Source organism: Aquarana catesbeiana, linkage group LG08 (assembly GCF_042186555.1).
Source record: "Aquarana catesbeiana isolate 2022-GZ linkage group LG08, ASM4218655v1, whole genome shotgun sequence".
Classification (NCBI taxonomy): Eukaryota; Metazoa; Chordata; class Amphibia; order Anura; family Ranidae; genus Aquarana; species Aquarana catesbeiana.
In genome coordinates this window covers 139,654,336-139,671,175 of record NC_133331.1, presented here as the reverse complement: position 1 = coordinate 139,671,175, position 16,840 = coordinate 139,654,336, and the positions used below count along the sequence as shown (strand labels likewise).

At 44.8% G+C, this 16,840-nt stretch overlaps 1 protein-coding gene across 3 annotated transcripts in view; it reads left to right on the top strand.

The window, feature by feature from the left end:
• The first annotated feature begins 336 nt into the window (after positions 1-336).
• The window catches only part of RUFY2 (RUN and FYVE domain containing 2), a 127,204-nt gene continuing 110,700 nt past the window's right edge, over positions 337-16,840 (top strand). For 2 of the 3 annotated variants that reach the window (XM_073596462.1, XM_073596460.1), the window contains exons 1-5: positions 337-481; positions 5,281-5,390; positions 7,057-7,236; positions 10,300-10,417; positions 10,534-10,635. In XM_073596462.1, the coding sequence (XP_073452563.1) occupies positions 5,315-5,390; positions 7,057-7,236; positions 10,300-10,417; positions 10,534-10,635 (476 nt within the window). In that variant the 5' untranslated portion in view covers positions 337-481; positions 5,281-5,314. The remainder of the gene's footprint in view (positions 482-5,280; positions 5,391-7,056; positions 7,237-10,299; positions 10,418-10,533; positions 10,636-16,840) is intronic. The other variant, XM_073596461.1, reaches the window with a different exon arrangement.

Sequence of the window (16,840 nt, the reverse complement as noted above, 5' to 3'; positions counted from 1 at the left end):
GGATGTGCTGCTTAGTGTACATTTAATAGAAACCTATCTGGCAGGCAAGTAAGCAGAACAGACCTATACAGTCTCTTCTGCATTCAGATCCTGACTGCCAGAAATTTGTTATCAAATGGATATAGTTCCACTTTACTATTCATATAAATATACATTTCTATACACATGACAGGCAGGATAAGGAGAAGTAATCCCCAGGTGCTGATCATACAATGACAGTGTGGAGTGTGAGTATTGCATAGTAGGAGAGGTTGAAAAGGTATGAGGTATCTGTATAGAGGTATCTGTATAGAGATAGCGCCGAGCTCTACGTTCAGCACCTCGGACAGCCGCCCACCACACCTACACTATGTGCGTAGCGCGCTATTCATCAACCCGGCGTAGCAGTGACGCTGAGGTCATGCGCAGTTCGTGTTGACACTGGGCGGACTCTCCGGGAGCAGAGAGAGGTTGGTGAACGTCGTGTATCTTGCTGAGTGAGGTAGGTTGTTTCTTTTGACCGACCTACCTGAAGGTTATGGGGTGATGAGAAAATGTGCAGGCAGCGATCATGGCTAGCAGACATGGAGGAGGTGTGTGGATGCTGCAATGTACAGTAGATGGTCTCCATCAATCAGCACCGACTATCTGTGTGTGTCTGTATGTGTGTTTGTATGTCTGTATGTGTGTTTGTATGTCTGTATGTGTGTTTGTATGTCTGTATGTATGTGTGTGTGTGTTTGTGTCTGTATATGTCTGTGTATGTGTGTTTGTGTCTGTATATGTCTGTGTGTTTGTCTGTCTTTATGTGTGTGTTTGTATGTCTGTCTGTATATGTGTGTGTTTGTCTGTGTGTCTGTATGTGTGTGTGTTTTGTCTGTCTGTCTGTATGGTGTGTGTGTGTGTGTGTGTTTTGTCTGTCTGTCTGTCTGTCTGTATGGTGTGTTTGTGTGTGTGTGTTTTGTCTGTCTGTCTGTCTGTATGGTGTGTTTGTGTGTGTGTGTTTTGTCTGTCTGTCTGTCTGTCTGTATGGTGTGTTTGTGTGTGTGTGTGTGTGTGTGTGTTTTGTCTGTCTGTCTGTCTGTCTGTCTGTCTTTATGGTGTGTTTGTGTGTGTGTGTGTCTGTGTGTATCAGTGGTGCTGGCTCCAAGCTCTGTGCAGCTCCACACTGTGTGGATGTCATTTCCAGTCTTGGCAGGGGAGCCCGGTGACCGACAATTCCAGGGGAGATGGTGTATACACTGTTATCTGGGAATTCACAATGATCAATGAAGGTGATCAGCAAACCGTTACTGTAAAGATGGCTTCACAATAATACTTTGTCCAAAAATATGATCATATCATTAGTTCCCAGATCAATAAGTATTGTTTAAATACAAGACACAAGTATATTTCTCCGCAGGATGTGGAAACCTTGCAAGAAGATCTGAACAAATTAATGGGGTGGGCAACTACATGGCAAATGAGGTTCAATGTAAAAAAAAATGTAAAATAATGCATTTGGATGGCAAAAATATGAATGCAATCTATACACTGGGGGGAGAACCTCTGGGGGAATCTAGGATGGAAAAGGACCTGGGGGTCCTAGTAGATGATAGGCTCAGCAATGGCATGCAATGCCAAGCTGCTGCTAACAAAGCAAACAGAATATTGGCATGCATTAAAAGGGGATCAATCCAGAGATAAAACGATAATTCTCCCGCTCTACAAGACTCTGGACCAGCCTCACCTAGTGTATGCTGTCCAGTTCTGGGCACCAGTCCTCAGGAAGGATATACTGGAAATGGAGCGAGTACAAAGAAGGGAAAAAAGAGACAGGAGGATATTAGTTATGAGGAAAGGTTGCAAGCACTGAACTTATTCTCTCTGGAGAAGAGACACTTGAGAGGGGATATGATTTTAATGTACAAATACCGTACTGGTGACCCCACAATAGGGATAAAACTTTTCTGTGAAAGAGAATTTAAAAAGACACGTGGCCATTCACAAAAATTAGAAGAAAAGAGGTTTAACCTTAAACTATGTAGAGGGTTCTTTGCTGTAAGAGCGGCAAGGATGTGGAATTCCCTTCCACAGGCAGTGGTCTCAGCGGGGGCATTGATAGTTTCAAAAAACTATTAGATAAGCACCTGAACGACCGCAACATACAGCGATGTACAATGTAATACTGACATATAATCACACACATAGGTTGGAGTTGATGGACTTGTGTCTTTTTTCAACCTCACCTACTATGCAATACTCACAAAAGACAGAAGAAACATGCATAACAGCAATCTCCAATGGTCAGCTAGTGTGGTAACAAATGACCAGCCCAGATAGCAAGGATAACTTGCCGCAAATTTGCGGCAGTGTTGAATTGTAAAGCCCCATACACACTTTTTTCTGCTGATTTTTTTTCCTTCAGATTTACCAAAATCATATAATATGAGGTCAAACCTTAGGAGTTTCAATTTGTATGCAATCAGGCAGGCTCTTGCACTACATGGTTTTGGTAAATCTGAAGACAAAAATCATCAGAAAACCTGATAGTATATATGAGGCTTAAGTCTGTTAACTTGCTGCACATTTTCACAAGTTGTACACTTGCAGAGCACTTGAAGCACAAGTTCTAGTTAAAACTTTTCCAATTTGTAGCAAATTTGTTTGGAAAATCTCTAGCAAGAACAAAGTTGCAGTGGTGAGTCTACAGGAAGAGCTCTGCAAGTCTACAGCAGTGTTTCTCAAGGCGCCCCAACATGTTTTCAGGCTTTCCATTATTTTGCACAGGTGATTTGATCGGTTTCACTGGCTTAGTAATTACCACAGCCGTTTCCTCTGAGGGAAATCCTGAAAACATGACCTGTTGGGGCGCCTTAAGGACTGGAGTTGAGAAACATTGGTCTACAGCGTGAAAATTCAGCCCCAGTGACCCCTGTGGTGGGATGATTATTACACAACATAACTGAACCAGAACTTGCAGGAGACTTGCTGAATGTTTGCAAAGAAAGTTGATCTGGAGTCATACAACGTGGTCTCTAACAATTGCTTAGCAAGTCATTTTCAAACTATAGACCGCACAGACAGTGTGGGTGACTACCCCCTTTAAACGCTGAAGTAGTTGGTTGTTCTTATGCACAGCTGAGTGTCAATGTCTCTGCTACTTTTAAAAGGTAATAGCTGAGTTTGAAAGGGCATCTGGTGCACACAAGCAAAATATATATAGTTTATGACCTTTGCAGATAATTTCTGAATGAAAGTATTTGTGTAGATTCCTGTGGAAGGGATATAGGAGGAATCTTAGTCCCCAAAACCTTGACCACAGGTGTTCACTTACTCAGCACCGCTGCTGTTAACAGAACGTCATGTATCTTTATCAATTAATACAAGGTGTTCTCTGAATGGACAAGATGGAGGGAAGGGGCAGTGACATCATGGTCTCCACCTCGTCCAATCAGAGAACGCTTCGTATGCATTTAAAAAATACAAGGCATTCTGTGAATGGCGGTGGTGCAGAGCGAGTGACCCCCTGGGTTCTGTGGGGAACCGCTCACACAGAACCCTAGCAGGACTTGGAGTATTGCAGCCATCTCTTTAATAGTGCCAACTAGTGCAGTGATTTCTAGATTCCCCAATGGTCTATCAGGTATGAGTAATGCATACTTACATTGTGCAGAGGCGGATTAATGTATGTATGCAATACAGATAATTGCTGCAATTCACCTTCAAGCACACCATACACATTACAATCTCTGTACAGTCGGCTTTGGATTTACTAAAATTAAAACTGTATCAAATGAGACAGGCACTTGCACTACATATGTTGATGGTAAATCTAAAGGAGATTGTACAGTAAAGCCGGCCATACAATATACAGTTTTCCTATTCAACAATCGTGCAACCTACTGGAGGGATTGAAAGCTGTCCCAGTGATCGTTATCCTATAATAACGCTTTTGCTGCACTTGTTAGGACAGCCTGAAATTTCAGTGAGTGGGTAATTCATCTGATTGGAACACATGAAGATTATTATCCTTTATGTACTATGAACTTTGCATCACTATGGACTCTTCTGATTAATTATGTATTTGACATATTTTGGACTTGTTTTTAGAATGCTGCATTTCATTTTTCACCAGAGGGAATAATGCCCATTTAAATTGGTAATCAGTGGGAATAATGCCCATCTACATTGGTGGTCAGTGGAAAGAATGTCTACCTACATTGGTGGTCAGTGGGAGGAATGTTCCTTACATTAGTGGTCAGTAGAAAGAATGCCTCCCTTACATAGGTGGTCCATTTTAAGAGTGTTCCTTACATTAGTAGTCAGTGGAAAGACTGCCCACCTACATTGGTGGTCAGTGGGAAGAATGCCCACTTACATTGGTGGTCAGTGGGAAGAATGCCCACTTACATTGGTGGTCAGTGGGAAGAATGCCCACTTACATTGGTCGTCAGTGGGAAGAATGCCCACTTACATTGGTGGTCAGTGGAAAGAAGGCCCCCCTTACATTGGTGGTCAGTGGGAAGACTGCCCCCCTTACATTGGTGGTCAGTGGGAAGACTACCCCCCTTACATTGGGGGTCAGTGGGAAGACTGCCCCTCTTACATTGGGGTCAGTGGAAAAATGCCCCCCTTACATTGGCGGTCAGTGGGAAGACTGCCCCCCTTACATTGGCGGTCAGTGGGAAGACTGCCCCCCTTACATTGGTGGTCAGTGGGAAGACTACCCCCCTTACATTGGGGGTCAGTGGGAAGACTGCCCCTCTTACATTGGCGGTCAGTGGGAAGACTGCCCCCCTTACATTGGCGGTCAGTGGGAAGACTGCCCCCCTTACATTGGCGGTCAGTGGGAAGACTGCCCCCCTTACATTGGGGGTCAGTGGAAAAAAGCCCCCCTTACATTGGCGGTCAGTGGGAAGGCTGCCCCCCTTACATTGGTGGTCAGTGGGAAGAATGCTTACTTTTACATTGGTGGTCCGAATGCCTTCCTTACAGCCAAAAAGATCATAGGTGGCATGCAGCTGGCTCTGCCAAGTGGCGTTGATCACAGAGCTATGTAAGGACCATCAGATGGGAAGTCAAACAGCCACAGCTCAAGGAACCCTTTCTGCTGGGATTGACAGCAGTGGCCCCATATAGTGCAATGACAGGCTGTCGGCGACCTTTATTCTTTATGTATGTACTTAAATATAATTTATATATCACATGATGAGTGCTTATGATTTCAAATCGATATCTTGCTAATGATGTGATTGTCAGCACATTTATTATTAATTGCATGTGGGTAGCTTTAATATCTTGCATATCTCTCCTCTACAGATCACTGAAATAAGAGAGGAATCTCCTAGTGATTATGGCTCAGTTTGGAGCGCCAAGGAACCCCGTTAACTGGGTCTCCCATCTCACTGCAGCTGTGGTGTCTCAGCCAGGTACAACATTCTATCCGACTGTGCATTATACACAAGCATGACACTGTCATCAACATGGAAGCCTGTTTCTGCTAACTTCATCCTCTGCTACAAATCATTTTTACTGCAGCTCAGAGAAGTATTGCTTTATTTCTAACTATTGTTGTCATAAGAAACCTCAGCATAAGCTCAAGCCCAACTCCAGACAGAACCAAATTTCTTTTGAATAGACTAGGGAAGAATTAAAGCCTTTGTCAGGTTTTTAATTTCTCTGGTGGGGAGATTAAACCTCACAACACAAAAAAACTGAAAGTGACAGAAAATCTCCTCAACTGGGACACAGACTAAAAAACAAATTTTTAGTAGAATGAAGAAAGGTTAAAACTTCTGACAACGTTATTATTGCTGCCTATACCTTCCTGACAAGTGTTACTGAATGTCTTCTATGGGTGTCACGGGGATGGAAAGTGAAGGAAATTCTCTCCAATGGGGTCACTGGGAGCACTCAATGACAACTGTGAATTCTGAAAGCCATAGTCTCATAGGCTGCCATGGTCCAGTCATTGTCGGCGTTCCCTCCTGTCCCCTGCAGCAGCCGCTCACTGACACAGGGAAACCGGGGCTGCGGGTTCACTTGACCACATTTGAGTGGATTAAAAATGGGTACAAAAAACAGATCTTTTTTTTTATACAGGGTATGCAGGATAGGTAGGAGGTGGGGGAGGGAACATTTTTAAGAATTGTTATTGTTAGCATCTGCAATATGCAAACTGCAACCTGCATAGGTGCGAATCTGGTCTTAGGCTGGATTCACACCTATGCATTTTTAGTGCTGTTTGCATTATAGAATTTGCACTACAGAACGCGTTCCATAGAAAACCATGTTAAATGGACTGTAGTGCAAAATGCAAGAAGAACTAAAAATGCATAGGTGTGAATCCAGCCTAAGACCCGATACTGTTTTTCAAGCACTAGATATGTAAAACAAATGGCATGTGCCCACAGGTGATGTATAGGTAAGGTAAGGGGCAGCAGTCCTGAGGAGGGAAACCACTAACCCTTGTCTGCATTTGGTTCCACTGGCCATTCTCGGAAGGGCAATGACCTAATTTGATGCATCCTCCTAACTGGAGACAACACAGTGTGGTCCTCACTAGAAACGACAGAGTGGTTACTCACAATAGTTTAAAGAATCTATACATTATTTTTAATGTATAGGTGGTACCCATTGCACCAAAGTATGGGAGACTCTACCCTAGAATAGTAAACAAATATTGTAGCTGTCACATTCCCTGTTCTTCTGAAGATAGTTCTCAATGACATTGTCTGGATTTGTTTGGGGCCATTGTCCTGCCGCAGAATAAACGTGGGGCCAATCGCACTCCTTCCTGATGATTTGGCACAATGGATAAGTATTTGCCTGTATTTCTTCGCATTGAGGACACCTTTGATCCCGACCAAATCTTTCAGTCCATTTGCAGAAATTCAGCCCCAAACTTGCAAGGAACGTCCACTATGCGTCACTGTTTCCTGCAGACACTCATTGTACTGCTTTCCATCCCATCGCAAACAAACTGCCTCCTGCTACAGCCAAATATTTTACATTTTTTAAATATATATAATTTGCAGGTCATTTTTGCTGGCTATATGGTATATAATGTTATTGTTCTCACATGTCTACCAACAGCAAAAGACCCAGCTGTAGTTGAGCGTGCAAATCTGCTGAACATGGCTAAGCTAAGTATAAAAGGACTCATTGAATCAGCTCTGGGCTATGGCCGTACTTTGGATTCAGATTACCCTCCTCTTCAGCAGTTCTTTGTTGTAATGGAACATTGCCTCAAGCATGGCCTTAAAGGTACAGTATGTGAGTGAGAGTTATTGTTATTACAATATAAATTGAACATTTGCTGAAGCATGTATGCATAAGTAGCTGTTTGTCTGTAAGGTCTGTGTACATAAGTAACATATTAACTAATAACTAATTACATATATTAATTTGATGGTATGTACTGTTATACTTTTACTTCTTTTTAAATTAAAGATATTCCTGTTGTGTGTCAGCCCTGGGAAGTGACAGTACAGTGAAAGTGTCCTTAGATTGATTATATCTCCAATTCTTGTCTTTTCCTCATTATAGTATCAGAATGATTTTTCTTTGTTGCAGATGCGTTGGTTTAACGCCAAATAACTTTTTGCAGTTCCATAAAATCACCTTTATTGATTCATAATTCACAACGCCAATCCACAATGTACAAATGAGGGAATATAGCCACCAGCTAACTCTTTTCACGCCAACGTAGGCGCTTAATCATAGCTATGATTAAGTACCTAGATTGGCATGAAACTTTCTAAGTAAATTATAAAGTTTAATAAAAGATACATTTTTTTAAATGCTTTAGCCCAGCCCAATTAACTAGTATGTATATCCCCAATAAGTCTTACTATAGGCTCATGTATATAGGTATTTGCCTGAATATAAATTGATTTTTATCCCCTTGAAGCTAGTTAGTGTGAATGCTAAAGTAACTCAATGCAGTTCAGTAGAATAACAGCTTCATAAGCAACTCAAAGGCAAACCAAATCAAGTTAAAACAACTCTGTAGCAAGCCACTTTCTTTTTGAGTCATGAGCCCCTGCTTTGTCAGAGGATGACTATTGAGGTGAAGTCTGACAATTGCTACTCTCTTAAAGTGTTGGTAAAGTCACACTGTGACTTTACTTGTATCACCTCTGGATTATGCAATAACTAACTATAGTGTATGTGTTTTTTTTTATAATGAAAAGGCTAAATACCTTTTCTCATGCCGCAGCTGTACGGTCACATGATCCCCCTCCGAGCTTCTTTCTTGATCTATGCATAGCAACGGTAGGGGCTGAGATCCCCCTGTAACGTCAGCCGGCCAGCTGAGAGAAGTCACGTAACTTGCGGCGGTAAAAGGTATTTAGCCTTTTCATTTGAAAAAAACACACACCACATGCTATAGCTAATAACTGCACAATCCAGAGGGGGATACAAGTATTTTTTCCTGTATATTGAAGCTGAATAGCGGCAGGGAGGAAAGCCGCTCTCACGCTGACAGGCGAGGTGAGGGTGGGAGAGGGAGAGGGGAGAGACTGACAGCAGAGAACGGGATGACAGTCACATAATCCGAACACAGTATCATGGCTCAGCAGGCATGATTACCTTGGTCAGCACAGACAGGGGTACACAGGAACAGGCAGGATCAACCAGGCATATTACAACATAGGAGGTGTTGTAATATGTTCACCGATTTATGTGGGACATTATATTATTATATGTATGTATACATACAGTCAATATTAACCAGGCCAGAATTCAGTTGACAATGGTTGATTTGTCCTAGCCAACTGAATTTTAACATAGCAAGGGGACAGCTGAAGACCCTTTGATGTGTTAATCTTATGCAAGTCTATTTGAACATCTCAAAGGGTGTTCAGGTAGTATCTGTTAATCTAATCTAATTACACATATCTAGGGGGACTTGTTGATGTTGATATGCGGGAGTGCAAATTGGGGTGGTTTATGACTGCAGCTGTTCACGGCTGGGAGTTGTTGTCTGTCTGAAAGACTGAAGCAAATAAAAGTCCTAAATTGAAATGGCCAATCAAATTGCTCAGCCATTCAGTGTCTAGTGAATATAACACGGCATTCAGTCTATAGTTTTAGTTAGGCTTGTCTGTGTATTAAGACACAGACCTAAGAAATGGGACTCTGAATGATATACTCTGCTGGATATTTTTGTCATCTGTGGACTTTGGACTTTGTTCTGTGTTGGAAGTCAATAAAGTGCATCTCTCTGGAAGAATTGGGTTGCTGCGGAAGAGTACTTACTAATTAATTATCATACCCACGATACTACTATACTACTACACACTTAATCATATCACTGCAGAGGGGACAAATTACATGGCACAAGCACTGTGCTATAGATTCATTTTTATTTTTTTTTTAAGGATTACAACCACTTTAACTGTCTGATCTCATGCAGATACTGTAGTAATGTGTGACTAATGCAGTGAGCAATTATTGACAGTCTACAGTGGAATGAAATAACATTCTAAAGCTTGTGGCTCAGGAAAAAGCCCCGATATGAAAGCTTAGATGTTACAATAAAATACAGTTCCTGAATAGTAACAAAAATAGTAATAAGGCAAACTCTTACTAAGGTGATTGACATAGCAAAATAGATGTGACTACACAGACCCTCAACCCTGTCGGTGTCAGATTTTCTCCACGACTTGCAGAAAGCTTTATTACCGCCTAGAAAAAGCTTCAGAGATTTTGGTTACGGGGCAGCAGCCCTGTACACGCCACACTGGAATGCTTGCTTCTGCGTCAGCTTTAACGTGCTGTAAAAAGAAGGCTTGGCTGCTCCTTTAACCACTTGAATGGTACCAATCCTTCCACTATCACGACTGAGCCCCTTAACCTTGCTGAGGTATTGTCTGAAAATTATATCCAGTAACTAAAGGGACAGGAGGTGATGACCTCTAGTACCTTTTTTTCAGGAAATGAGTAAGGCTACATTACTTCTGTAAATTTTTGTGCAGAGTAGTACCAACAAAATAGAGTTGTAATAGATAATGTTGTTCCCACTCTGTAGCTGGGAAAAAGCATGTTAGCATTTCCCAGACAGCTTAGAAGGCAGCATCTGTTAGACCTCAGGTCACGTTTCTGCTCCATAGTTGTCCTCTATACAAAGTAAATAAATCTTTGTGAGGGGCCAAATATACATTTTTCCATAAGTACACTGGCACAGTTATAACTAAGAATTGTTACTGGCTCACTTTAAGTGAGGAAATACAAAGGCAGAGCTTAGACAACACTTGAATTTTGCATTGCTATACATTACAGGCACTTTACTTTTATTTTGAATTTTTTTTTTTTTTTTTTTTAATCCTACAGTGAGAAAATCATTTTTGAGCTTTAGCAGAACAATATGGGATCCCCTGGAACTGGTGGAGAAGCTGTGTCCAGAAGCTGAGGAGATTGCAGCCAGCGTGCGAGACTTACCAGGGCTCAGGTATGCCATTTCATGTTGCCAGGCAACCTATTCCTGCCTGCTATGCAGAAGCCATAATTGCTGCCTTGGTGGTCATGTGGATACTTTAATCTAATCGTCTTTTATCTCAACTGCAGAACACCTCTTGGTCGAGCTAGAGCCTGGCTGAGGTTATCAATGATGCAGAAGAAATTGGCAGACTATTTGCGTTGCTTGATCATGCGTAGGGATCTCTTGAGGTTTGTTACTCAGTTATATATTGATTTTTTTTACATTCACTTGGGACTGAAAATAAAAATACACCCCACCAGAAAAGCATTGACAAATACGTACAGTGCAAATTGCATATTTGTTTTATTGCTTTATGTATTATTAATGTTCACCCTGAATAGCTTTATATGTATTTCCTGGCAATAGGGCTTTATTTCTGTACTTTCCAGTATTTTTCAGACTTTGTTGGCTCTAACACTGACACACATTTAGGACGCATGCACTCTGCAGTTTAAAAACGCTTGACTTTTTATTTTCTGCATCTAAATGCCCCTCTATGTTGGCCTATGTGTCCATGCACACATAGCTGTTTACAGGAGTTTAAAGGTGAGGCGTTTAAGGGCAGAAAATAAAAACATCAGCACTGCGGCTGAAAAAATGCCAAAACGTGTAAATGCATCTAAACCCACCTAAACCAGAATGAAATGAATATTCTGGCCAATAAAAAGGAATAAATGCCCAGGTGCTTAATGCTCCTAAATGCATTTGCATAAACGCCGCTTAGGCATATATTATTTTTTTTTTTTTAACAGAGGAGGTTTTATTAGACAAACAAGACAGTACAAGCCTATCAAGATCAGCAAATAAAAAATCTGACATCTGACATAGCATTACATACCATAATAACAATTTAGCCGCAGAGTCACCATTCAGCTCAAAATTTGTATACAGAGTAGTATAAACATACAATACATATTATAGCTGTATTCGAAGAACAGACAGGGGTATGGAGCTGATAAGAGCAAGTATTCCTACCCTACCCTATTGATAACTGGTGCATGATACAGGAGGTGGGGGGGGGGGGGGAGCAAATAGGCAGGGAGACACAGCATAGAGAGCATGGAAAGAAAGTGGTATGAGCAGAGATCTCAGGGAGAGGGGGAGGGAGAAGGACCAGGAGACACATGTTTGAACCTTGACCCTAAAGGTTTGGTGACAGGTAAGTTATCGGGGATCAGCCACAGGCGTCGAACCAATTCGACCAAACCTTATCAAATTATGTATGTCTATCCCCCAGATATCCCCCAGAGTGTCTGACACTGCTCGCCAGTATGGACGGAGCTTTGGACAGGACCAGACCATATGGAAGAAGGTACCCGGTTCAAGGGCACATCTAGTGCACAGTGGGCTAAGACTGGGATAAATACTAGCTAGCCTCTGCGGAGTGTAGTATGCTCTATGCAAAAACTTCAACTGGATGAACCTGTCTTTGGCTGCAATCATGGAGAGAATAAATCATTTGATGCATTCCTCCCAATACCCGTCTCCCAGAGAGGGAATATCCACTCTTCATCTGTGCAGCGATCGTGTCAGTTTAACATCATATGCCACTGCCAGATATAGGTACACGGAGGACAAGGGTTTCTCCAGTACCCCAGAAACCAGGATACGCTCAATCGAATCAGGTTTGAGCATCACCTGAGTAGGGAACTGGGTTCTAGGGGCATGCCTCAGCTGCCAGTATCTGAATTGAAAGGATCCTGGAAGGCGATGGGTCAGTCGCAACTCCTGAAATGAGGCAATTTCACCCCTCGGCATCACCTGGCTGAGGGTAGTAATTACTCTCATAACCCACACCGCAGGGTCAAGGATTTTATAAAGGTGAGGAAGCAAAGGATTGCCCCATAATGGGGTGTGTGGGGAAATACAAGACGGTTTCAGGACTGCTCCTCTGGAGCATCGCTACACTCGGATCGTGGTTTTCATGGGGCCCGTCACAGAGGGGTGAGCCCCACAGTCCCGGTACACCAGATTAGACAGTGCTGCATATGAACCCAGGAGAGCTGCCCCCAATGTAACCGCAGGGTTCTGCTGGGGCTGGAGAACCACCACCTCACAGTGACAAGCACTGTCACCCAGTAATATATTAGGAAATTGGGAAGTGCCAATCCACTGCCAGACAATGGAAGGTAAAGTATCTGTTTTGCCACCCGCGGGGGGCTTGCCGGCCCAAACGAAGGAGATCACAACGCTTTCAAGGCGTTGAAAAAGGGACTTAGGAACAGGGGTCCGGGTATGCCTAAAAAAATTTAAAAATTTTGGAAGATCCGCCAGAGGGAGGGTCCGCCATGTCATGCATTGCTGAGTGAGCTGTGTCAAGACAGGGTATACATTCCGTTCGAGGTAGCCAGCCGCCACGTCACCCACCATCACACCCAAGTAGGTAAATTCGTCCACCCAACACAGAGGTGTATGTGTGTCTACGCGGGGCAATGACAGGTGAAGTGGGAACAGGACCGATTTGTTCCAGTTTAAATGGATACCAGAGTATCCCCCAAATCAATCAAAAATGGCCAGTGCTGAATGTAGGGAGGAGGAAGCATCAGCCAGATAGAGGAGTGAGTCATCGGAATACAGGGAGATCTTCTCTTCTATTGTACCTACTCGTATACCCCTAACCGTTGGGTCAGCTCTGAGGAGAATGGCAAGCGGTTCCAGTGCCAAGGCAAACAATGCCGGGGAGAGTGGGCAACCCTGATGTGTCGTCGTCCCCCCAGAGTGAAGACCTCCTACAGGTTTCCGTTGGTATACATACATGCTCGAGGGTGGGTATACAGCATCCGCAGCCAGGACGTGAACCAGGGGCCCAAACCCGAATCTGGATAGGACCACCCACAAGTAGCCCTACTCGACCGAGTCGAAGGCTTTCTCGGCATTGAGTGAGGCCAGCACGCCCGGGTCAGTAGGCTCAGCTATAGCAATGTGGGTATGCGGATATTGATGTCAGTACCTCCGCCTGGCATGAAGCCCATTTGGTCAGGGTGTATTAGGGCCGTAATGACTGTCTTCAATCGATTGGCTAGTGTCACAGACCTAGCCGGGACAGAGGCTGTTGGAGAGGACTGTATGCAAGCCTGTTGCCTTTTGATTATGGGCCCTGGATTTTCAATGGAACGGTGCTCTTTGTGGGGTGAATTGGAGGTCCGGTTTGAACTGTATTAATCGGATTCAGTCGTGTATATATGTATATATTGTTTGTTGTTTGATTCTGTTGGGGACTCCTTGCTGTGGATCTGTGTCCCTGAAGAGGGAGGGGGAGTTCCTCCAGCAGCCCCCTGCTGATAAGACTGATTCATTCTGTTGGGACACATCCTGTGAGGAGATGCTGGTGTCATCAACCTGTGTTTATGTTAATTGAATGAGCTAATGACATTGTCCTCTATACAATGTAGGAGACGGGACGACTGATATTGTGTTGATATAACTGTGTGAAGCTCGGTGACCACAAGTCTGGGCGAAAGGTCATGTCTCAGTCACCTAGGCTGTATAAAGGATTAGATAATTAGCTCATGTTAATTAGGTTATGTTTGTATTGTTAGAGTAATCTTCTCCTGTGTATATAAGACTGTATTCTGGTTCTGAATAAAGTCAGTTCTTGGTAGCAACAAGCAAGTGTCGCCTTGTTTGTGCTCAGAGAGGTTGGAATATCTGATATCTGTATACAGACTGGGAGGAAGTGGTATATGACGGAAGCACTCAAGCGGAGTGTGGGACGTTCCGTGACATTGGTGGCAAGCAGCGGGAAAGCTTCCTGCAGTCTGGGACATCCAAACTTCCATCTAGATCCAAGGTCCAGATAGCAGGAGAGGAGAGGTACAGATACCAGCCGCCATGGATGAGGAATTCAGAAGGAGGTTGCGAGAGATGCAGATACAGCACAGAGGACCAGTATCGGAGCAGGTCCTGCTGGGATGGTGTGATTCTATTCGCTGCAAACTCTGGAAGGAAGCGCTAGCCCGTGAGCAGCGACACCAGGGAAAAGTTCTCCCCTCCATCGAGGAAAGGTACTGGTCGCAGTACGGACTGCGGGTGCGGTTTTTGGGAGAAAAACCACACAAGAAGCAGACAGCTGAATTAAGCAGGCTGGTCTGGGCAGAGATAAAGCTGGATGAGAGCTACAGAGCCCTCCGGTGGCATGTATCCCAAGCATGTCCCTGGATAGCGGATGACAGCCCAACGGAAGGCTTAAGCTACAGCGGCTTGGGACTGTTGTTTGTGAAGCTGACAGGGGACCCTAACTTTGGGAGTGATTTGGAGCGGCGGGTGGACGAAATCATGGATTTCAGAGAAGGGCTACTGAACATTTCGGAAGTGCACTGGGCACAGGAAGATTTGGAGTTTCTGGCCGTTCAGGAATGGGAGCTAGAGATCGCCTACAGACGGCTGCTAGACATTGCTCAGTGCCAGGGCTGGGCTCCCTTTGCCTGGGACTATCAGGAAATACCAGCTGACAACCCTGAAATCCTGGCTGAAGAGTCGGCAATGTGGCAGAGCAATAGTGTGCTTTGCCAACCTGCCCCCACAGCTATGGAGGCGGAGGTCTTATGGCGGATGCAGCAAGTGCTGACTGACCTTGATGATCCTGTTTCTGCATGGGATGATCTTGGATGGAGGAATGTGCCTGTCCAGCAGCATGCCAGAGAATCTGCAGTGGAAAATCTGGAGATTGCCATCCCCAAAGCTGAAGTGCTGACAACAGGGCAGAGCTCTGCTAACCTCTGCCCAGCACTGATAACATCTTCTGGGTTCCATGGACAGGAGATGGTGAACCTCCATCCCCAGATACCAGTTGCAGAGACGGGGGATTTAATAGACTTTTCTGCTGAGGAAGAACAACCTGATGAGCCTCCAGCAGAAGAGCTGCTATCAGGGCCAAAGTTCACTGTGTTCTGCCCAACACCAACAGTGGCTTCGGCCTTCTTGAGAGAAGAGGTAGTCGGCCTTTCTCCCACAACACTGACAGGGACATGTGATTTTCTGCCAGCAGCATCTATGGAGTTAAAACAAACTTCTCCAGTTGAAGATCTGGTAACTGAACAGAGGGTCCAAGACCTCTGCCCCACACTTTTACCAATTCCAGAGACTGGGGATTTAATAGACGTTTCTGTAGAGGAGGAACCACCTGGCAAACCCCCAGCAGAAGTGCTGGCAATTGGACAGAGGGTCCAAGACCTCTGCCCCACACCTGCAGCAATTGTGGAGGCTCAGGCTGAGAAGATGGCAATCACTTCCCAGCAGCAGATACAGGGGGAGAAGGGAGAGGAGGTGTGTGTTGTCCCTCCCCAACAGTTGGCCAGGGTGGAGGAAGTGGGCTTTCCTCCCCAGCAAAGATCCGTGTACCTGGGAGACAGTACCATCGACATGTCGTCCCAGCAGCCAGATGAGGGAATGGAAAAGGAAGCAGCCGGCTCACCTCCCCAATGGCAGCTACACAGTTTGGGAGTGGAGGAAGCCAGCCTCCTGCCCCAACAGTTAGCCGGAGCAGAGGATGCGGAGTCCCCAGCAGAAGTGCTGGCAACAGGGCAGAGTGCTACCAACCTCTGCCCAGCACCGGCAACAACTACAGAGTTCCAGGGAGGCGGAGCAGTCGGCCTCCCTCTCCAACAGTTAGCCGGAACAGATGGTGTGGGGTTTCCAGCAGAAGGGCTGGCAACAGGGCCGAGGACTGCTGGACTCTGCCCTCAACTAACAGAGGATGGATTTCCTTTGAAGGTGGATGGGACTTCAGTCTCCACCTGTATACCCCAGGGATGCTGGGCAGTGGGCCCCGATCCCCAACAGCATGACAGAGTGAGCCCAGACACCCTGTCTTCTCTCCAGCGGCAGAAAGGATTCCAGGGAGAAGAGCCAGTCCAGGCCTCTCCCCAGCGGCAGATATGTTCTCTGAGAGAGGCAGAGGTTGGCTGGGTGAGTAATACTCTGTTTGGAACAATTTGTTTGGAGTACTGTGTGGGTACAGGCAGTAGAGAACTGGAACTATGGACTAACTTCGGAGTCAACCCGTCTGGGGTCTCCTCCTGTGTTAGTCTCCTGCCGAAAGGGGAGAAATGTCACAGACCTAGCCGGGACAGAGGCTGTTGGAGAGGACTGTATGCAAGCCTGTTGCCTTTTGATTATGGGCCCTGGATTTTCAATGGAACGGTGCTCTTTGTGGGGTGAATTGGAGGTCCGGTTTGAACTGTATTAATCGGACTCAGTCGTGTATATATGTAAATATTGTTTGTTGTTTGATTCTGTTGGGGACTCCTTGCTGTGGATCTGTGTCCCTGAAGAGGGAGGGGGGGTTCCTCCAGCAGCCCCCTGCTGATAAGACTGATTCATTCTGTTGGGACACATCCTGTGAGGAGATGCTGGTGTCATCAACCTGTGTTTATGTTAATTGAATGAGCTAAT